We start from the raw sequence: 22,828 nt of genomic DNA on the forward strand, positions 1-22,828 counted from the left end.
TTCGGTGCAGTCAGGCTGTAGACTGAGAGCGCTGCAGTGACGTTCTCTACACGGCTAAGCGCAGAACTCAGCACTAAGTCTCGACCGAGTGCCATTATGAACCAGTGTGTCATTGGCCTGACGACAATGTCACTATTCACTCTGAAACCTTATATTCATCAACTAAGCATGGCCAATCCCTTTGGGAATTCACTAGTCCTTTAAATAAACACGTTGCACCTCCCTGCTCCATGTTCTGGTAAGTATTTTCTTTTTTAAAAAACGGACCTTTTTGGTGGCGGCCTGCAGTGATCCCTTTAAGGGCCACTGGCTAGGCCACATGCAGACCACGTTTTCCTGAACGCAGACAGCCCTGACACCGGCTGCGTTCAGGGCAAACAATTTGCGGTGGGCCTAACGCCCGTTTCAAGTGCCGACCCTTTTGCTCCTCTTTTGATGCCTAAACCAATATGGCGGGCGGCGCATTTCCGGCTCAGGACACGCGCGCGCGCTAGCCCGCCATATTGGATGCGGCGAAGCCCGTTTCACACCTGCAAAATGCACGCGGCGTCATCAGATTTCTAGGCCGAGGTCTAAACGTATTGACCGAAAGTACAAAATGCAATCGGCTACGGGAAGTTATGAATCACTCTTCTTTTTTTTCCCTCGGGTCTGATGAGATTTTGCTTGGTTCACTTTCACATCGAATGAGATCTGTGCTGGTGTCGCTGGGCTCCCTTGGCCCGGTGCCGTGTGCAGCCAGGACCAAACCATACATAAGGCTGCTCGGACTCTCTCCGACTGACTGCCATTAAAATCTATTTTGAATGGGTCCTGCGGGACATCAATCGTACCAAGTGCCAGCACTGTTACATCTTCCTTGCAGACGCCCACATAAAACCCACACGCAGCGCTGGTACAATACAGAGGTGAATTAAAAAGGAAAGATTTTCACTAATCCTGTGCGTCATCACATCTCTCAGATTTGTCTCATAACACTTCACACACACAGTGAATTGCTTTGAAGGGAGCAGAGTGACTATTTTGAAGGAATATTAGTCACGACAACTCTTTTCAAATATCACCACGATATCATTAACATCCACCCAGTCAGACAGACAAGACAGGGCCCTAGTTTAATGTCTCATTCGAAGGACAGCACCCATTACAATACCACATCCCCTCAATACTGCACTGAAGTGTTAATGCTCAGTGATGGGATTATCAATTCATTAACCGATGGGACTATCAATCCATTCACTGATGGGATTATCAATCCATTCACTGATGGGATTATCAGTCCATTCACTGATGGGATTATCAATTCATTAACCGATGGGATTATCAGTCCATTCACTGATGGGATTATCAGTCCACTCACTGATGGGATTATCAATTCATTAACCGATGGGATTATCAATTCATTAACCGATGGGATTATCAATTCATTAACCGATGGGATTATCAATTCATTAACCGATGGGATTATCAATTCATTCATTGATGGGATTATCAGTCCATTCACTGATGGGATTATCAATTCATTAACCGATGGGATTATCAATTCATTAACCGATGGGATTATCAATTCATTCATTGATGGGATTATCAGTCCATTCACTGATGGGATTATCAATTCATTCCCTGATGGGATTATCAGTCCACTCACTGATGGGATTATCAATTCATTCTCTGATGGGATTATCAATTCATTCACTGATGGGATTATCAATTCATTAACCGATGGGATTATCAGTCCATTCACTGATGGGATTATCAATTCATTCACTGATGGGATTATCAGTCCATTCACTGATGGGATTATCAATTCATTCACTGATGGGATTATCAGTCCATTCACTGATGGGATTATCAATTCATTCACTGATGGGATTATCAGTCCATTCACTGATGGGATTATCAGTCCATTCACTGATGGGATTATCAATTCATTAACCGATGGGATTATCAGTCCATTCACTGATGGGATTATCAGTCCACTCACTGATGGGATTATCAATTCATTCTCTGATGGGATTATCAATTCATTCTCTGATGGGATTATCAATTCATTCTCTGATGGGATTATCAATTCATTCACTGATGGGACTATCAGTCCACTCACCGATGGGATTATCAGATTTGTTGGGGTCGTCAGACTTGATTGTCAATCTGCTGTAATATTAGTCGAAGGCCAGGAAAAAACCTTTCTACCTCAAATGTAGTCGTCTGTCGTGAACCGGATCCTTAATCAAAGCAGAGGTCGTTTATTCTCCCTTCAGCATTAAAGTGATCTCGGCATAAAATCACCTTCCTCCATGTCAAACGTTTGAATTTAAATGAGGCTAATGGATTGTGCATCCGCGGAGAATATAGGCCCCAGGTCGCGCGTGTGCAGTTGCGCCAGACTGGAAGGCAAAGAAATGGGTGGTGAGATGAAGCTGGCAGCAAGGAGAAAGTGAGACCTGTTCATATGTACACATCATGATTTATGTACCCGTGTTCATGAGTTTGGAGAGGTTAGGCATAGCACTCACCTCCTCCCCTCCACTTTGCTCAACACTTGACACATCCTTCAGTGATAAAATTGAATCCAAGGCGCCCGTCCAATTAAGCTGTAAACACACGCTTGACAGTGTAACAGCTGGATATTAACCACCAGGCCAGCTGTAATTAGAGATCAGGGGGGGGAATTCTCCTCTGCGATCCTGAAATCGATGCCTGAAATCGGACAAGACCGCAGCGTAGAATGAGGAGGAATATGGAGCGGTTGGGTTGCCAACTCTGGTTAGGTTTGTTCCTGGAGGTTTCACCACATGGCCTCCCGCCTCCAACCAGGACCCGATCTGCAATTTTAGTCGGAGGCCTGAGCGAGGGGAGCAGTGACGGCTTCCCAGTCAGGCCAGACCTGGCCTGAGGGGCGTGTTAAAGGAGGAGAGAGGTTAGGGTGAGGGAATTCCGGAGGTTAGTGCCCAGATGGCTGAAGGCACGGCCTCCAATGGTGGGGGCGAAGGAAGTCGGGGATGTACAAGAGGCGCGGATCGGAGGAACGCAGAGTTTTCTGAGGGTTGTTGGGCTGGAGGAGGTTAGGGAGGAGGCGAGGCCATGGAATGATTTGAACATGAGGATGAGAATCTTTGAAATCGAGGCCTCCGGGGGACCAGGAGCCAATGTAGGTCAGCGAGCACAGGGGTGGACCCTCTGAAAAGGCCTAGCAAATCACCTCGTAATTGTAAAAACTATTGCTCAGGAAGAAGGCCCTTCACATTCTTCTTAGAATAACGAGGGATGGGCCGTAAATTTGGCCCAATCAGCATCGACCACATCCTGAGACCATAAAAAGAACTTGCAATTTTGTTTGCATGTATGTAGATAACGACATCAGCAAATCAGACCAGAATTGCCCCATAAAACCTCACCCTTCTGCGAGTCACATAACAAAAGTATTCTCTCTCTCTCTCGCTCTCCGACAACTATATGACTCTCCTCACGTTGCCTAACATCTCAATGCGGTTACAAAGGGAGTGAGGTGAACACAGAGCGGGAGTATGGTGGATGGGGCGAGGGTCGGGGGGTGGAGGGAGAAGAGACCAAAAGAGGTGGTTTTTTGGAAGGCAAAGGGTTGTGGGGGTGGTGCGGGCACAAAATGAATTGGTTTTTGGAAGATAATTCCAGAGGGCAGGGTTATAGTGACTGAAGGAACATAGAATTACATAGAATTCACAGCACAGAACTAGGCCATTCAGCCCAACTGGTCTATGCCGGCGTTTATGCTCCATACGAGCCTCCTCCCACCCCTCTTCATCTAATCCTATCAGCATATCCTTCCATTCCTTTCTCCCTCATGTGTTTATCGAGCTTCCCCTTAAATGCATCTATATTATTCGCCTCAACCACTCCTTGTGGTAGCGAGTTCCAATGGTGCAGCAGGTGTAATGAGTGAAAGGAGTTTGGGCCATTTCAACCCTACTTCCAGAACACTAAATGGTGACAACAATTCACTACTAATGAGTATGAATTTCTTTTATTCGTTCTCAGGATGTGGGCATCACTGGCAATGCCAGCATTTATTGCCCATCTCTAACTGCCCTGAGAAGGTGGTGATGGTGGTGGTGATGATGGTGATGATGATGGTGGTGGTGATGGTGGTGGTGGTGATGATGGTGATGATGGTGGTGGTGATGATGATGGTGGTGATGATGGTGATGATGATGGTGGTGATGGTGGTGGTGATGGTGGTGATGATGATGGTGGTGATGATGGTGGTGGTGATGATGATGGTGGTGATGATGGTGATGATGATGGTGGTGATGGTGGTGGTGATGGTGATGATGATGGTGGTGGTGATGGTGGTGGTGATGATGGTGATGATGATGGTGGTGATGGTGGTGGTGATGGTGATGATGGTGGTGATGGTGATGGTGATGATGGTGATGGTGATGATGATGATGATGATGGTGGTGATGGTGATGATGGTGATGGTGGTGGTGGTGGTGATGGTGATGATGATGGTGGTGGTGATGGTGGTGGTGATGATGGTGATGATGATGGTGGTGATGATGGTGATGATGATGGTGGTGGTGATGATGATGGTGGTGATGATGGTGATGATGATGGTGGTGATGGTGGTGGTGATGGTGATGATGATGGTGGTGATGGTGATGATGGTGGTGATGGTGATGATGGTGGTGATGATGGTGATGGTGATGATGATGGTGGTGATGATGGTGATGATGATGATGGTGGTGATGGTGATGATGGTGATGGTGATGATGGTGGTGGTGATGGTGATGATGATGATGGTGGTGGTGATGATGATGGTGGTGGTGATGATGATGAAGATGATGGTGGTGGTGAGCTGCTTTCTATTTGATGTAACCGAGTGATTTGCTAGGCCACTTCAGAGGGCAGCTGAGAGTCAACTGTGTTGATGTGGCCCAGAGTGGGTAAGGACGGCAGGTTACCCTCCCTAAAGGACATCAATTGAGTTTTTTCGGCAATCCAACAGCTTCATGGTCACTTTTACCGATACCAGCTTTTTAAAAATTGAATTCAAATTCTGATGGGATTTGAACTCACCGTTCACTGGATTATTAGTCCAGGCCTCATCGATTGCTAGCCCAGTAACATAACCACAACACTACCATACCCACACCTTAGCAATAAGCGAGGGTTGCAAATAGGCAGAGGTTCACAGCAGCAAGCACCAAAGCCACTGACTGATCTGTGGACTTCATGGAAAAATGGAGTTAATCACAGAAGATAATCTGAAAAAAAAACCCAGCAGTAAATAAAAATGGAATTGGGCTTCTAGGGGCAGATGTTCCTCTCTCAGTGTTGGGCATAAAGCAATTGCCTGGGTGGAGCGCGACGCTGGAAATCGGGCGGGTGGATCGCATGCCAGTAACGGAGCCCGCCTGAGCTTCTACTAATTGAGTTGGACTGGCACCAGTACGGGCGTGAGATCCAGCCACCCCGAATTCCCGCGATGCGCTCAGCCCAGGCAGTTGCTTTACGCCAAAGAGCTAAATCTGCCCCATTCCTTCACTGTAAACGTGTGGCCCTGCCAGCGAGGAAGAACCTGCATTTCTGTAGCACTTTTCACAGGACGTCCCAAGGCGCTTGACAGCCAATGAAGTACTTTTGAACCAATGTCACTGTTTTGATGTGGGGAAACGCCAATTTGTGCACAGCAAGGTCCCTCAAACAGCAACGTGATGATGACCCAGACAATCTGTTTTAGTGGTGTTGGTTGAGGAATAAATATTGACCAGGACGCCAGCAAGAGCTCCCGTGCTCTTCTTCGAAATAGCGGCTGTGGGATCTTTTACATCCCCGAGAGGGCAGGCGGGGCCTCGGTTTAACGTCTCATCCGAGAGGACAGCACCTCTGGCAGTGCAGCCCTCCCTCAGTACTGCACTGGGATGTTAGCCTAGTTTTTGCACTGAAGTCTCTGGAGTGGGACTATGAAGCCAGAAGCCTTCTGACTCAGAGGCGAGAGTGCTACCCGCTGAGCCAAGGCGGACACAGTAACTGTTGTAACCTCTAAAATATAGAGACAAAATTAACAATACAAAATCTAAATTAAGCAAACATTTGTCTGGGAAAAACAGGGGTGGAGGTTAACTAAAATAAGTCGAGGCCTAAAATGCAAAACTAAAATTTGCTAATAGAGTTTCCAACAGCAACAACGATCTGAATGAGAGCTCTATTCCCTTTGGGACTGCTTTGTCTGGCAAGTCATGTTAATTGGGCTTTGCCCACAGAGAGTATTTGCTCATAGCTGCCAGAATGGACAAAGCAGCTTTTTGTTCCTTTAATTAACCCACACAAAACCCGGCCGCTGAACGAGCTTCTGTCCTTCAAACAAAAGAATATTTCTGTTTTGTCTGCAGAAACGCGAGCTGATCCAAACAGATTTGCGTCTGGTCCTTTTTTCTTTCTATGTGCCCCCTTGGTTACCAGCCTGCGCCACTTAGAAAACAAACAGAATTTTTTGGGGGAATATATATGCAGAGCTTTTTGGCTGAATGGTAGCACTCACGCCTCTGAGTCAGAAGGTCATGGGTTCAAGTCCCAATCCAGCGATTTGAGCTCATAATCCAGGCCGACACTCCAGTGCCAGTACTGAGAGAGTGCAGCATTGTCAGAGATGCCGTCTATCGGATGAGACGTTTTATCCCTTATCACCGAAAACAGATTATCTGGTCATTATCTCGTTGCTGTTTGCGGGATCTTGCTGTGCGCAAATTGGCCGCCGCGTTTCCTACATCGCAACGGTGACTGCACTTCGAAAACTGGCTGTAAAGGGCTTTGAGACGTCCTGAGGTGGTGAAAGGTGCTACATAAATGCAAGTTCTTTCTGAAAAGCTGTTCCCCGAGGGAGAAACAGAGAGAAAACTCAGATCTAACTAGCCACGACCGACAGACAGACCAGTGGGAAGGATCTCCGGTGTTTCAGATACTGTGCAGCTGGGTTTCTGGGGAGCTCTATCGCTGCAGGGCTAACAGGAGGGTGTCAACCACCGGAGTTAACACTCACTCTGTGTTCTTGCAGCAATCTGTTCCACTAACAAAATGTTACATGTGAGCGAGTCTCTGGCACAGAGAAGCAAGGCACTGCTAGTTTAGTCACACTGTTAAAATATCTCATCCAGATGGTGCAGTGTTCACAGTGATAGCTTTAATAAACATCTCAGATTCAGGGACTCGAAAATAAGAACATTAACATTTTCAGTAACAGCAAAAGGCCACTAAGCTCAAACGGCCTTGTACTTGTTGATAGATCAGCCCCGTCACCTCCATCTCTTCATATTCCTCGAGTCCTTCTCTCCACCGAAGCTATATTTTCCTCCATTCACTAGTGTTATTGGAAAAGTCATCATGAACGTAAGGCAGGTTTCCCCACATTACACATGTACCCGGTAACATTAGCGAACGGAGGGAAGTATTCCCCTGGTTCCCTATTGAACCCACTTATACCATTCACTTCAGTGGCCTTCCTGGGGAAGGAAACAAACATAGAAACATAGAGAATAGGAGCAAGAGTAGGCCATTCGGCCCGTCGGGCCTGCTCCGCCATTCAAAATGATCATGGCTGATCGTCTAACTCAGTACCCTGTTCCCGCTTTTTCCCCCATATCCCTTGATCCCTTTAGCATTAAGAAATATATCTATCTCCTTCTTGAATATGTGTAATGTGGGCAAACCTGCCTTACGTTCATGATGACTTTTCCAATAACACTAGTGAATGGAGGAAAATATACCTTCGGTGGAGAGAAGGACTCGAGGAATATGAAGAGATGGAGGTGACGGGGCTGATCTATCAACAAGTACAAGGCTTGTATACATCTAATGACTTGGCCTCCACTGCCTTCTGTGGTAGAGAACTCCACAGGTTCACCACCCTCTGAGTGAAGAAATTTCTCCTTATCTCGGTTTTAAATGGCATTCCCCGTATCCTGAGACTGTGACCCCTGGTTCTGGACTCCCCAGCCATCAGGAACATCCTCCCTGCATCTAGTCTGTCTAGTCCTGTTAGAATTTTATATGTTTCGATGAGATCACCTCTCATTCTTCTAAACTCTAGTGAATATAGGCCTAGTAGAAAGGAACGAAGGGAAGAAAGAAAGAAAGAAAGGAGAGAGAGAGAAAAAAAGAAAGAAAGGAGAGAGAGAGAAAGAAAGAAAGAAAGGAGAGAGAGAGAGAGAGAGAAAGAAAGAAAGAAAGAAAGAAAGAAAGAAGAAAAAAAAGAAACATCTCCGAAACCCTTGACCTCCTCTGTCTAGAAGGACAAGAGCAGAGGTGCGTGGGAACACCTTCACCTCCAAGTTCCCCTCCGAGTCACACACCATCCCGACTTGGACATATATCAGCTGTTCCTTCATGGTCAAAGTCCTGGAACTCCCTACCTAACAGCACCGTGGGAGAACATTCACCACACGGACTGCAGCGGTTCAAGAAGGCGACTCACCACCACCTTCTCAAGGGCAATTAGGGATGGGCAATAAATGCCGGCCTAGCCAGCGAGGCCCAAATCCCATGAACGAATAAAATAAAAGACAGAGAGGCGGAGAGATTTAGGGAGGGAATTCCAGAGCTTAGGGCCTGGGCAGCTGAAGTTGAGCAGGGGAGTTCTCTCCGGTGTCCTGGGCCAATATTTATTCCTCAACCAACATTCCCTAAAACAGATTATCGGATCATTTTTTTAGTCCAGCGTTTTAGTTTGGAGTCACGTAAGGTCGGATTCTGGGCTACAATGGGGCCTCTAATCAAACTGCTGAGAGAGCAGTGACCTTGCACTCAACAAAAAAGGTTCTGGTGCCGCTCAGAACAGACGGTCAGCGAGAACGGAACAGTCAATATTTGGAGTTCCAGCATGTCACACCGCTATCTATCAATTACCTCAGGGGAAACGATTAAAAAACAAAATAAGGGGCAAAGGAAAGGCCTTTTAAAAAAATAAATAGGCTTTTAAAACCCAGGCTTGGCGTCGTACGACCACAAATGTTTGATCTACTTCATCTCCTCTGCTCTCTGCACTCTTGGTTCTGATCTATAATGTGGGCCTAATTAGGCCTGCAACATAGGTTTTTCAGTCATTTAAAATAGTCTCGCTGAAAAAAAAAGTGGATTAGTCACAACGCAGGTCTGTAAGAGAAAGAATGTAAATTTAAGAAAGGTCAGCATATCTGATAAATAACCTCAGTGCCGAACAAACAGGCCAGAGATCGTCGGTTCAAATCTCACCTCTGCAAGGTAGGAATTCAATAAATCTAGTGATTTGTGGACCAGCACCAGAAAATGGCCAAGGCCTTAGAGAGGGTGCGGAGCAGATTTACCAGAACGGTGCCAGGGATGAGGGACTTGAGTTACGTGGCGAGGTTGGAGAAACTGGGACTGTTTTCCTTAGAGCAGAGAAGGTTTTTAGAGGTGTTCAAAATGATATGGGGTTTTGACAGAGTAAATCAGGAGAAACCGTTTTCGCTGGCAGGAGGGACGGTAACCAAAGGAAAAAAGTTTAAGATAATTGGCAAAAGAACCAGAGGGGAGATGAGGAGAATTATTTTTACTCAGCGAGTTGTTATGATCTGAAATGCACTGGTGGTGGAAGTAGATTCAATAATAACTTTCAAAAGGGAATTGGATACATGCCTAAAAATGAAAATTTACAGAAAAGAGCAGGGGGAGTGGGACTAATTGGATAGCTCTTTCAAAGAGCCGGCACAGGCACAATGGGCCAAATGGCCTCCTTGTGTGCTGAAAGGTTCTTTGATTCTATGAAAGCGGCCCGATTGCCGTTAAAACCCAACTGGTTCACTAATGTCCTTCAGGGAAGGGAACCTGTCGCCCCTTTACCTGGTATGACTTACACATGTCTCGAGACCACACCGCGTGCTTAACCCTTAGCGCCCTCTGAGTTGGCCTAGCGAGCCAGCACCTTCTCAAGGCAACTAGGGCAAAGTGTAATCCTCTTCTGGGTTAGGCTATTCCGCCCCTCCATCTCCTCGCTACCCCCAGCCCCACCCTCAACATCCAGGCGACAGCTACGAGATATGGCAGTGGCTCAGAACTAGGGTGGCAGGCAGTTTCCGAAATCGTGATTCACACTTTTGGACAGTGGCGTGGACGAAACAGATGCCAACTTACAGTGCGGTGCTATCCAATGTCATTGTTAAGGTCAGTGCAATTGCCAACTGTTAAAGCCTGTGTAACCAGAAGTCTTTATACAGCATTGAGTATAAAGTTCTCACACTATCCGCCCGCTGTAACAACAGGTCATGAGCCTGAGTTCAAATCCCACAATGGCAGTCGTGGAATTTCAACTCAGTCCAAAAAAAATCTGGAATCCGTATAAATGCTGGATGGTCGTAAAAACCCAACTGGTTCACTTTAGGGAAGGAAACCTGCCGTCCTTACCCGGTCCGGGCCTATTTGTCGGTTCTGGTCCCACACCGACGCGGTCGACTCTTAACCGCCTTCTGAAGTAGCCAGTGAGTTGTATCAAACCCGCTACATGGAATAACTGCGCCGGTTCAAGAAGGCGGCCCACCACCACGTTCTCAGGGGCAACTAGGGATGGGCAATAAATGCCGGCCTTGCCTGCGGCACCCAAGCCTCAAAAAATAATTTTTAAAAATTCGTACTAGTCAGTAATGAATCGCAGGCGCCATGTAATGCTCTAGAAATAGGGTTGAGATGGTCCAAATTTACTTCACTCATTAGACCTGCTACACCATTGGAGACTGTTCCTTCAAAACCTGCCCCCTAGAATTCTCTTCCAAAAATCACCTCACTTTGCCCCCTCCCACCCCCGCCTTCAAATGCCTCCTACACCAACGTGGTTGACTTTTAACTGCCCTCTGAAGTGGCCTAGCAAGCCGCTCAGTCGCCTCAAAACTTCTAGCGGTTCAAGCAGAAGGCGGCCCACCATCACCACCACCACCTTCTCAAGGGATGGGCAATAAATGCCGGCCTGGCAAAAACGAGGCCCACATCCCGAGAATGAAGATTAAAGAAAAAAAGTTCTACGGAGATAAAACGGACCAACCGTCGACCTCACCTTTTCTATTCATCCTGGCAAAGTGTTGGGCCACAGGCCAAGAAAGCACTGTCATGGCTGCCACACCTCCAATGTGCAGATATGGAGCAGTGACCTACAACAAAAATATTAAAGCGAAAACAAACTTTAAAAGTAATGGTGAATAATATCGACAAACACTTGAAGCCTGTGGCTCATAAGTCAGCGATCTCCCCTCGGCTCCATCTTTTTTCTGCCAACTTTCTTCCCTCCTGGAGGCATTGCTGGGAGGAGCCCTCAATGTCTCATTTTTGGTGGCTCTCAAAACGTTCCCTATCAAATTTGCCCCCCCACCCCCCCCCCCCGCCGCCAAAATAAAAGCATCACACTCCCAACGTGGTTAACGAATCGTGAGGTCCGTGACATCATTCTCATAAGGAAACGTCTGCCTGAGGTGTCAGCTTTGGCTCAGTGGGTGTCCCTCTCGCCTCTGAGTCAGAAGGTCGTGGGTTCAAGTCCCGCTTTGAGCACATAATTGAGGCGGACACTGCCAGCTGAGGGAGTGCTGCGCTGTCGGAGGTGCCGTCTTTCTGATGAGACGTTAAACCGAGGCCCAGTCTGTCCTCGTGGGTGGATGTAAAAGATCCCACAGCCACTATTCGAAGAAGAGCAGGGGAGCCAATATTTATCTCTCAACCAATACCTAAAACAGATTATCTGGTTATTATCTTATTGCCGTGCGCAAATTGGCTGCCGCGTTTCCTACATTACAACAGTGACTACACTTCAAAAAGTACTCGATTGGCTGTAGAAGCGCTTTGGGACGTCCTGAGGTCGTGAGTATGCAAGTCGTTCTGTCTTTTTTTAAGAAGTGCCAGTTCCGAAAGCACTCTGTGTGCAAAGAATTTTCGGAGTTCCAGCCAAGTTTCCAGTGGATCTGGGCGCACTGCCTAAAACCGACCGAATTTCAGCACTCACCTGGCAATCTCAATCAGAGAGAACATGCAAAAATGAGCTGTTAACGCAAGAAGGAGCTTAGACGCACTGGGGTGGATCTTTGCGCGATAGTGCAAAAACGGGGTGTTAGCGAGACGGCAGCCCGTCCTGATCACTCCTCGTCTTTATTTCCACCGATCTCGGGAGAGATGCGAAACGGGCTGCCGACTCGCTATCACCCGTTTCACACTATCGCGGGAAATCAAGATCTACCCCACTGTTGCAGGGAGCTTTATATACCTGACCTGGGAGTGCTTGATCCCTTAAGCTTGTTGTCCAAGTTAGGAGAGATTGCCCAGAATTAACATCTACCGCCTTGAATTTAAACAAAATGTTTTGTGTTTTTTTTTAAAAAGGAGGACTCAATAATGCACCAACTTCCTCAGCAGCAGCGCTCTCCGCCCACAGCACATTCTGAACTCCTGTTTCAATTCCCGTTCGGCATCTGTCACAAAAACATGGAGTGAGCCCAACGAAGGATAACGGAACGGCTGCGATTCCCACAAAAACATGGGGCAGGATCTTGCTGGAGCGTGCCCCGTTAGTTAAACTTTCTCCTGCACCCTTCAGCTCGAAAATCTTTTGTGCCGTAACTTGCCGGAATTGCGAGCGGTTAACGGGCACGGCGAGGGCAAATCTGGGACCTTAGTGAACGGCGGGACCAACGGTCTATCTCCTTAACCGATGGGATTTAAGGATCGAGATCGAAACAGAGGAGCGTCAGGGAAGGAAATAGGGTGAATTAAAGTCAAATCAGGTACAGAAAGAGGAATAAAGAGAGGGGAAAAAGATTGGATTGAGAGAGAGAGAAAAAAAAAGAGAGGGAAAGGAAAAGTAAGAAAAAATGTTTAAATAATACATTTTTAACACCTCTTTCAACAATTTACAACCTGAGGGAATGAGATTGATCAGTTTAAATTGTTCACTTTCTGGGCTAGAGAAGACAATTGGCATTGCATCACATCATTAAAAAGTTACTTACGCTGTTAATTACTAGACTTAACTTTCTATGGCGAGTTTAATGGGCAATTAATGTGCAAATCCAGCAAGGGCTGAAAAATAACGGGGAGGTTGAGGGCGAGATGCCGTTTTGTGCGAAGCTAACGGCCGAGCGGCGTAAATCGACCAGCGAGTCCTGGAGATTTGCAAATCACGGTGTGCCTCTTAATCCCCTGAACTTGCTGAGCCGGTTTGAGCGTTAATAACGGGGCGCGACGCTCACACGCCGGTATTTTCCCAGCGAGGTCCGGCCCGTGAAGGGGAGTTTGCCGGAGCATCCGCAGAGATGCGAAGAAAGGATGGAGTCAACGGTCAGTCGGAGGCTGAACGGACTGAGCTTGAATTTATTCACCTACCTGAAACGAGAGGACGAAGGTATTCCACTCTTCGTGCCACTGATTGTACAGGAAACCGATAGCGACCGCAGACACGCCCAACGCCACAAGAATCCCAATCTGAGAGGGAGATGGAGAGAGGCACGCTAAAACGCAAGGATTGCAACTCAACAACAACAACCAACCTGCATTTATATAGCGCCTTTAACGTGGTAAAAGGTCCCCAAGGCGCTTCACAGAAGGCGTAATCAAACAAAATTTAACACCGACCAACATAAGGAGATATTAGGACAGGTGACCAAAAGCTTGGTCAAAGAGGTAGGTTTTAAGGAGCGTCTTAAAGGAGGAGAGAGAGAGAGAGAGACGGAGAGTTTCAGGGAGGGAATTCCAGAGCTAAGGGCTCTAAATGTAGCCCTTTAACAGGAGCGATTGTCAAACAAAATTTGACACCGAGCCACATTACTCTGGGGGGGTGGGGGGGGCGTAATTTTGACTTTGGGCGGCAGTGTAAGGCAGGTAGATATCGGATCAGCAGGCTGTTGTACATCGCTCCTCATTTGCATTCACGTACAAGTCAATCGAAACGAAAACCGGGAGACATGTACCCTCCCATCGTGCCTGGGCAATAGGGTCAGGCAGGAGACCTTTCCCAGATCACCGCCGCAGCCACTCCGTAAAACAAATAACAGGGGGTGCTTGACAAATCGCCCAGGATGGCTGTCCTACCAACATTCCCTCCACCCTTGGAGAAGGAAGCATCAGATCGCTGCTCAGCCCAGCCCCACTTCACTAAGCCTCGAAAACCTGAACTCGTGGTGTGGAGAAATTGGCCCACATTGCACCGGTTTTATGCCCGTAAAACGGGCGCAACGAGGTCCAATTTTGGGGACCAACGTCCTGAACTCTAAGGGTGCCTGAAAGGGATTGGGTCCGGCCATTTTTCAAGCGCCAGCGTTAGGCCCCTTGCATTTGCTAACGGGAGGCCTAACCCCCCTCCCGTTTTACGACCCCCCTCGAGGAAATGAGGCTACCCCGAGTGCAGCAAGCGTCCTGGCCTGCCCCGTTCAGGCTTTCCAGGCCTGGATGGATGCGGCCTAACGAGCGGCCACCACCAAAAAGGGGTTTGATGGGGAGCCGGGGTGGGGGGAGCCTGGAGGGATGTTGCTGGCCTGCAATCGGCCTCCCTCCCGTTCTCCTCCCCGACCCCCTCACCACCTCAGGACACGCAGCGGCCCGACATTCGTCCTTAATAAATGGACGAGCGGCCTGTGGAGATAGTAGTGCTCACAATGCAACCCGGGGATTTCTGTCCGTGATGCTGCCTGAGCTGGAATTGATAAGAAACGTAAGAATTCAACAGACGATTCAGTCCCCTTCCCCTTTCCTTCTTCTTGCTGTCCAGTCACAGGAGGCAAAGGGAATACTGAAAGGAGAGGGGGGCCTATCCCATAACCATACAGCAAGTGAAAGAGTGCCATTAAAATATAACCAGTGGTCGTATTGGGCATTTCTCCGCTTATCTGCGGTGTGAAAGTGTTTAGTTTCATCTCAGCAACAGTGGAATGATTGAACCCAAGAGCTCACTTCTTTTTTGGGAATCACAGATTCTGCCTTTCGGACGGGACGTTAAACCGAGGTCCTGTCTGCCCTCGGTTTAAGAGCAGCAGGCACATGGGAACAACACCACCTGCACGTTCCCCTCCAAGTCACACACCATCCCGACTTGGAAATATATTCCCGTTCCTTCATCGTCGCTGGGTCAAAATCCTGGAACTCCCTTCCTAACAGCACTGTGGGAGAACCTTCACCACAAGGACTGCAGCGGTTCAAGAAGACGGCTCACCACCACCTTCTCGAGGGCAATTAGGGATGGGCAATAAATGCCGGCCTCGCCAGCGACGCCCACATCCCATGAACAAATTTTAAAAAAAGATCCCACAGCGCTATTTCAAAGAAGAACAGGGAAGTTCTCCCCAGTGTCCCGGCCATTATTTATTCCTCAACAACATCACTAAAAAATAAATGAACCGGCCAATATCACATTGCTGTTTGAGGGAGCTTGCTGTGCACAAATTGGTTGCTCTGTTTCCCTACATACACAACAGTGACTACACTTCAGTTGTACTTCATCGGCTGTAAAGCACTTTGGGAAATCCTGAGGTCATGAAAGGCGCTATATAAATGCAAGTCTTTCTTTCTCTCTTTTCAGATGGAGGTCCAAATTACATCACTCTGTGAGGAGTTCTGCAGGAAATCTGAGGATGGAACTCGAGCACGACATTGTTAGGGATTGTAGAGCCTCCACAAAAGTTAGTGACTGAAACCGATAAAGAAATTACAGCGACTACCTTAGAGTTACACAGAATCTTCGGCACAGAAACAGGCCATTCGGCCCATCTGGTCTATGCTGGTGTTTACACTCCACACAACAACTTGCATTTATATAGCGCCTTTAACATAGTAAAACATCCCCAGGCGCTTCACAGGAGCGTTATCAGACAGACCTCCTTCCGCTCTAATTACGTCTTCCTATCCTGCCTCCCCCCTCACCACCCAAATCCCTCCATTCGCCTCTCCCTCATGTACACTGCAGACTGAGAAAGGCAGAGTTATGAAGAGGCTGCGTACCTTGTGACCCCAGAAAAGGTGCAGACGTTGGCTTTCGGTCAGTAAACATATCGCCAGAACCTGTAAAACACAAAGTACAAATTAGATAGTTTCCAACCAATGTGGATACCATTGAACTAGTTCACACAGAAAGAACGCAGTCCAACCCCCGTAGTGAAAATAAGAAAGAACTTGCATTTATATAGTGCCTTCCACAACCTCAGGACGTCCCGTAGAGTTTCACAGCCAACAAAGTACTTTCTGAAGTGTAGTCACTGTTGTAATGTAGGGAAGCGGGGCAGCCAATTCGCACACAGCAAGATCCCACAAACAGAAATGTGATAATGGCCACTGTTTTTTTTAAGTGATGTTGGTTGAGGGATAAATATTGACCAGGACAGCAGGGAGAACTCCCCTGCTCTTCTTCGAAATAGTGCCATGGGATCTTTTACATCCACCTGAAAGGACAGACAGGGCCTCGGTTTAACGTCTTATCCAAAAGACTGCACCTCTGGCAGTGCAGCACTCCCTCAGTACTGGCACTGAAGTATCAGCCTAGATTTTACACTCAAATCTCTGCGAGTGGGACTATGAACCCACAAATCTTCTGATCTAGAGGCGGGAGTGCTACCCACTGAGCCACAGCTGCCGACACTATAGGACGTGCAGATTTACCATCAGCTACAAAACCTAGGGGTAGACTTTCAACTTGCAATCCGGGTGTAAAACTGCCGTCGCGATTCGCCTGTCCCATGTGGAAACTGTCCGATTTTCATTCGCCATTGATTTCCGCTGGCGATTCCTACAACGGGCGGCTGATCCACAATGCCAGTTTTATGCCCGGGCGGCAAGTTGATAATCGACTCCCTCCGCCCACTCTAGTCTCGCTCAGCCGTCACCTCGGTTCAGTTTGGCACCTGGTAAAGCAAATATATATAAATAGAACTCAATCTGTCCCTGTCTAGTTGGGGAAATAGTCAAAATGGACACCCAGAGTTCAACTTTGAGGCGGCAGGGAGTTTATACAAGAGAGGGAAGGTTTTACTGGACGACTTCTCTTGTGCGTTTTGTGCGTCCTGTTCGACTCACATTAAAGGTGTAAATAGCTTAGAGAGGGAGCAGAGGAAATTTACTGGAATGGTCCCAGGGATGAGGGACTTCAGTTACGTGGAGAGACTGGAGAAGCTGGGATTGTTCTCCTTAGAGCAGAGATGGTTAAAGGGGAGATTTAATAGAGGTGTTCAAAAATACGATGGTTTTGATGGAGTAAATAAGGAGAAACTGTTTCCAGCGGCACAAGGGTTGGTAACCAGAGGACACAGATTCAAGGCGATCGGCAAAAGAGGCCAGAGGGGAGACGAGGAGAATTTTTTTACGCAGCGAGTTGTTATGATCTGGAATGCGCTGCCTGAAAGGGCGGTGGAAGCAGATTCAATAGGAACTTTCAAAAGGGGAATTGGGTAAATACTTGAAGGGGAAGAATTTGCAGGGCTACGGGGAAAGGGCAGGGGAGTGGAACTAATTTGATAGCTCTTCCAAACAGCCGGCACAGGCATAATGGGCCGAATGGCCTGCTTCTGTGCTGTGTCATTCTATGATTCTATGAAATAATTTGATATTAATGCTCTACCCAATAAATAAAGTGGACCCATTACAGATGGGTCCAGCACACTGAGGTTAACTCCGCATGAGGGATGGGCACCATTAGAACTGCCGGCTCTTAAGAGAGAAAGGACTCATTGAAAAGAGATTGCGAATTGTACCAACTGTAATAGCAGGCTGGGTGGCAGATTGCTTGGCAACTATTGCAATCCATGATGCAGATCCATGACCTCAAACTATCCCCTGGGGACAAGTGCGTTTTCACTGCTTAAAGTGCACCACTGCTCATTTTCAAAATCCTCTCTTGTTCCTCTGCGATATACCGCCCTGCACACTCTTCTGCTCTCTGTGCCCTTACCATGCGGAGGTCCAAGATCCATTACACCATCTCCTACGCTAATTCATCCTTGTCCAGCTTTTTGGCTCAGAGGGTAGCACTCTCGCCTCTGATTCAGAAGGCCGTGGCAGACACGACGGGCTGGATGGCCTCCTTCTGGGCCGTAAATTTTCCATGCTTCTGTGTTTCCAGAGATTTCAACGCATAATCTGGGCTGACACTCCAGTGCAGCACCGAGGGAGCACTGCACTGTCGGAGGTGCCGTCCTTCAGATGAGACGTTAAACCGCCTGCCCTCTCAGGCGGACGTAAAAGGTCCCATGGCATTATTCGAAGAAGAGCAGGGGTGTCCTGGCCAACGTATATCCCTCAACCAACACCACTAAAAAAACAGATGATCTGGCCATTGCTGTTTGTGGGATCTTGCTGTGCGTAAATTATCTGCCACGTTTTCTACCTTACAACAGTAACTACACTTCAAAAAGTACTTCACCCACTATAAAGCGCTTTGGGACGTCCTGAGGTCATAAAAGGTGCTTTATGCAAGTTGATTATTTCATTTTATCACCTTATACTTCCTGACTTACCTGTCTTCTCTCCTACAGTACTCCACCTTGGCACTCTCCTGCACTAAAACCTCGGCCCTTTCATTTGGGTTTCTCAATGTTAAACAAAGCAATTGCTCAGTTAAAATATTATGCGTGGTGCAGTTGGACAGATCAATGTTCATTCCTCTAAAATCGTTACAATTAAAAAAAAGAAAGTGTTTTAAATAATATGTCCGCAGCCTTACTAGTGGAGAATTCCTGGCATTTTTGAAAAAAGGGTTTCGTTTGCCCTCATTTCACAGCGTTTGTTAATTTTTGTCTCCCTAGCTCTCGACAACTTCCTCCTCCGTGTAATTCGAAACTACATCACCTCGTCCTCCGTCGTTCAGCTGAGCAGGCAGATTAAGCAGCTTCAGGAAAATATCACCAATCGGTAATGAACAAAACATAACTTGTAAGGTTTCTAATCGCAAACTGCATACCTGAGACGTGGTTCGAAGCAGCAAGCTGTGTCAGTCACAGGGTTTGTCTTTATCTCTCTTTCTCTTCTTTCCATCTCTTAGAATCTTACAGCAAAGAATGCAGCCATTCGGCCCATCGTGCCTGTGCCGGCTCTTTGAAAGAGCTGTCCAATTAGTCCCACTCCCCTGCTCTTTGCCCATAGCCCTGCAAATTTTTCTTTTGCAAATATATATCCAATTCCCTTTGGAAAGTTATTATTGATCAAAACCCTTCATGATTTTGAACACCTCTATTAAATTTCCCTTTAACCTTCTCTACTCTGAGGAGAACAATCCCAGCTTCTCTAGTCTCTCCACATAAGTCGTCCCTGGTACCATTCTAGTAAATATCCTCCGCACCCTCTCCAAGGCCTTAGCCTTCTTGCTAAAAAGTGTGGTGCCCAGAATTGGACACAATACTGCAGCTGAGGCCTAACCAGTGATTTATAAAGGCTTAGCAGAACTTCCTTGCTTTCATTCTCTGTCTCTATATTTCTGTATTTCTCTCTCTCACTTCAGGGATCAGCTCACTCGAGCCTCTTGACTTGTGTGGCTCAATTGCTCACTGAGCAGTGCCTTTACCAGTTAGATCATTAGGGGAACCCTGCCAGTTAGGTCATTGGGGAAACCCTGCCAGTTAGGTCACTGGAGGAACCCTGCCAGTTAGGTCATTGGAGGAACCCTGCCAGTTAGGTCATTGGGGGAACCCTGCCAGTTAGGTCATTGGAGGAACCCTACCAGTTGGGTCATTGGGGGAACCCTACCAGTTGGGTCATTGGGGGAACCCTACCAGTTGGGTCACTGGGGGAACCCTACCATTAGATCATTGGGAGAACCCTACCAGTTGGGTCATTGGGGGAACCCTACCAGTTGGGTCATTGGAGGAACCCTACCAGTTAGGTCATTGGGGGAACCCTACCAGTTGGGTCACAGGGGGAACCCTACCAGTTAGGTCATTGGGGAAACCCTACCAGTTAGGTCACAGGGGGAACCCTACCAGTTAGGTCATTGGGGAAACCCTACCATTAGATCATTGGGAGAACCCTACCAGTTAAGTCACAGGGGAAACCCTATCAATTAGATCATTAGGGGAACCCTACCAGTTAGACTGAGGTGCACAGTTCACTTACCAATAAGATTGCGATGTAAGTAAAGAGTGTCACCACCACACCAAGAACCACTGCTGACCAAGGAATCCAGCTGCCACTATAGAAATTCCTGGGGACGGGAAGGAAAATAAATAAACACGGCCTTTATCCAGACTTTTGCACTTGCAATACTGCTGCAAAAATTTAGATCATAGAATCATGCAGCACAGAAGGAGGCCATTCGGCCCATCGTGCCTGTGCCGACTCTTTGAAGGAGATATCCAATTAGTCCCACTCCCCTGCTCTTTCCCCATAGCCCTGCAAACTTTTCCTTTTCAAGTTTCCCTTTTGAAAGTTACTATTGAATCTGCTTCCATTGCTCTTTCAGGCAGCGCATTCCAGATCATAACAACTCGCTGCGTAAAAAAAATTCTCCTCATCTCCCCCTCTGGTTCTTTTGCCAATTACCTTAAATCTGTATCTTCTGGTGGCTGACCCTTCTGCCAGTGGAAACAGTTTATCCCTATTTACTCTATCTAAAACCTTCATAACTGTGAACACCTCTATTAAATCTCCTCTTAACCTTCTCCGCTCTAAGGACAACAACCCCAGCTTCTCCAGTCTCTCCACATAACTGAAGTCCCTCATCACTGATACCATTCTAGCAAATCTCCTCTGCACCCTCTCTAAGGCCTTGACATCCTTCCTAAATTGTGGGGTTCAGAATTGGACACAGTACTCCAGCTGAGCCCTAACCATTTGAACCTTGAACCCATGACCCTTGCTTTTGTACTCTATGCCTCTATTTATAAAGCCCAGTATTCTATTTGCTTTTTTAACAGCCTTATCGACTTGTTCAAAAACATCTTTATCAGAAAAACAGTGATCATTTCTGACCCCACCCAATCTTTTCCCTCCATTAAGGTGAAGGACGCAGAAGTGGAAATCCCCAGCCCATATCGATTGACACAGTCAACATCTGCTCGCTGATATTTGCTTAGCTCTGCCCCCTCCCCCTCAACCCCTTTGCTTTGGCCAAGATGACAGACACTGTCCCCCATACCCTTTCCCAAGCCGTGCTTTGCAAGGTTTAGATCTTTTCAATGTGGATTGGATCCCAGTCTCTAATTCTCCAATTTAAGAACATTAGAAATAGGAGCAGGAGTAGGCCATTCGGCCCCTCGAGCCTGCTCCGCCATTCAATAAGATCACGTCTGATCTTCGACCTCAACTCCACTTTTCCGCCCTATCCCCATATCCCTTGATTCCCTTAGTGTCCAAAAATCTATCGATCTCAGCCTTGAATATACTCAATGACTGAGCATCCACAGCCCTCTGGGGTAGAGAATTCCAAAGATTCACAACCCTCTGAGTAACTTACTTTTGAAACATGTTTACCAACATTACAAGTAAGCTGTAACACTGCAGGTGCAAATACAGATGTTCCCTTTTAAGTGAGGCCTGAAAGGGGCGAATGGCTCTCTTCTCCATCAGTGTTTCAGGAACAATTTTGGCCCAGAAATTGATTAGAAAAGAATGGTGAGCTCAGCATCGCTCACCATTGTTAGTGGAAGAGCAAGTTCCGGTGTTTGCACAGGCGCAGTGAACCGCGGAAATCCAGAACTTGCTCCTCCTGGTTCACCGGCGATATGACAGCTTCGAATTATAGGGACATCGCTGGCTGGAATCAGTGGAAACAAGGGACCAGCGCCAACTTGCTCTTCTGCCCAACTGGAAACTTACTAATATCGCCACAAAACAGGTACACTTAAAAATAACAGGTTTTAACAGAGCGGTAAGTCTTAATGACCGCCAAACAACTAAAAATTCACTTGTAAAAATGTGGAGTCTCATTACTGCTTATTTTAATAGATTTTGGTCATGAAAGAAAAATGTATTTTCCCCTCTGTCTTTTATTTATTTCGGTTATTTCTTACCCTCTTTTTTTCTTCATTGTCTATAACTGTTTTTACCAATGATTTTAGTTTCGCAGCTTTCACTTCTTGGATTTTACGTTCCAGCTTGCAGAAATTGTACGCAGCTTGTCAAAAATGCTGCAATCTGATTGGTCGAGGGGAGAGCGTGATCTTCCTGTTTCTCCCATGGGTCTGAGCTTCTCTAGATCTAACACTGGGATCTTCTCCCCTTCCTATCAGAGGAAGTGCACCCAGTAAAGGCACGCGGTGAGTTAGTGGGTTAGTATAAATCGACCAAGAGTGGCGAGCACTGTTGGTTCACCACTCCAAGCAATTTCTGGGCCAACAGAGTGATAACCTAAATCACGCAATTTTGAAATCAGAAACTTTCATCGAGTAGATTAGATTTTCGCTATTTTTATTTCATTCCATTGCCCCTTGTAATGATGTCATTAGAATTCCTCTACTCCAATGTTATTAGAATTCCTTTATCCAAAATATATTAAGAAGGAAAGAACCTGAATTTATATATCGCCTTTCACGACCTCAGGACGTCCCAAAGCGCTTGACAGCCAATGAACTACTTTTGAAGTGTAGTAACTGTTATAATGTAGGAAATGCAGCAGCCAATTTGCGCACAGCAAGATCCCACAAACAGCAATGTGATAACGACCAGATAATCTGTTTGAGTGATAAATATCAGCCAGGGAGAACTCTCCTATGTTTCTTTGAAATAGCACCACGGGACCTTTTACATCCATCTGTTAGGGCAGATAGGGCCTCGGTTTAACATCTCACCCGAAAGACGGCACCTCCAACAGTGCAGCACTCCCTCAGCACTGCACTGGGAGGATCAGCCTAGATTAAATCTCTGGAGTGGGATTTGAATCCACAACCTTCTG

General features: G+C 47.0%; 1 protein-coding gene across 5 annotated transcripts in view; it reads right to left on the reverse strand.

Annotated features, from left to right (window-relative positions):
- The window catches only part of gdpd4a (glycerophosphodiester phosphodiesterase domain containing 4a), a 70,167-nt gene that overhangs the window by 22,784 nt on the left and 24,555 nt on the right, over positions 1-22,828 (reverse strand). For all 5 annotated transcript variants that reach the window (XM_067985679.1, XM_067985675.1, XM_067985677.1 and 2 more), the window contains 4 exons: positions 20,053-20,140; positions 15,958-16,017; positions 13,351-13,449; positions 11,042-11,135 (listed from right to left, as the gene is read on the reverse strand). In XM_067985679.1, coding sequence (XP_067841780.1) covers positions 11,042-11,135; positions 13,351-13,449; positions 15,958-16,017; positions 20,053-20,140 — 341 coding nt within the window. The remainder of the gene's footprint in view (positions 1-11,041; positions 11,136-13,350; positions 13,450-15,957; positions 16,018-20,052; positions 20,141-22,828) is intronic.

The sequence above is a fragment of the Heptranchias perlo genome, chromosome 6 (assembly GCF_035084215.1).
Source record: "Heptranchias perlo isolate sHepPer1 chromosome 6, sHepPer1.hap1, whole genome shotgun sequence".
Taxonomy (NCBI): Eukaryota; Metazoa; Chordata; class Chondrichthyes; order Hexanchiformes; family Hexanchidae; genus Heptranchias; species Heptranchias perlo.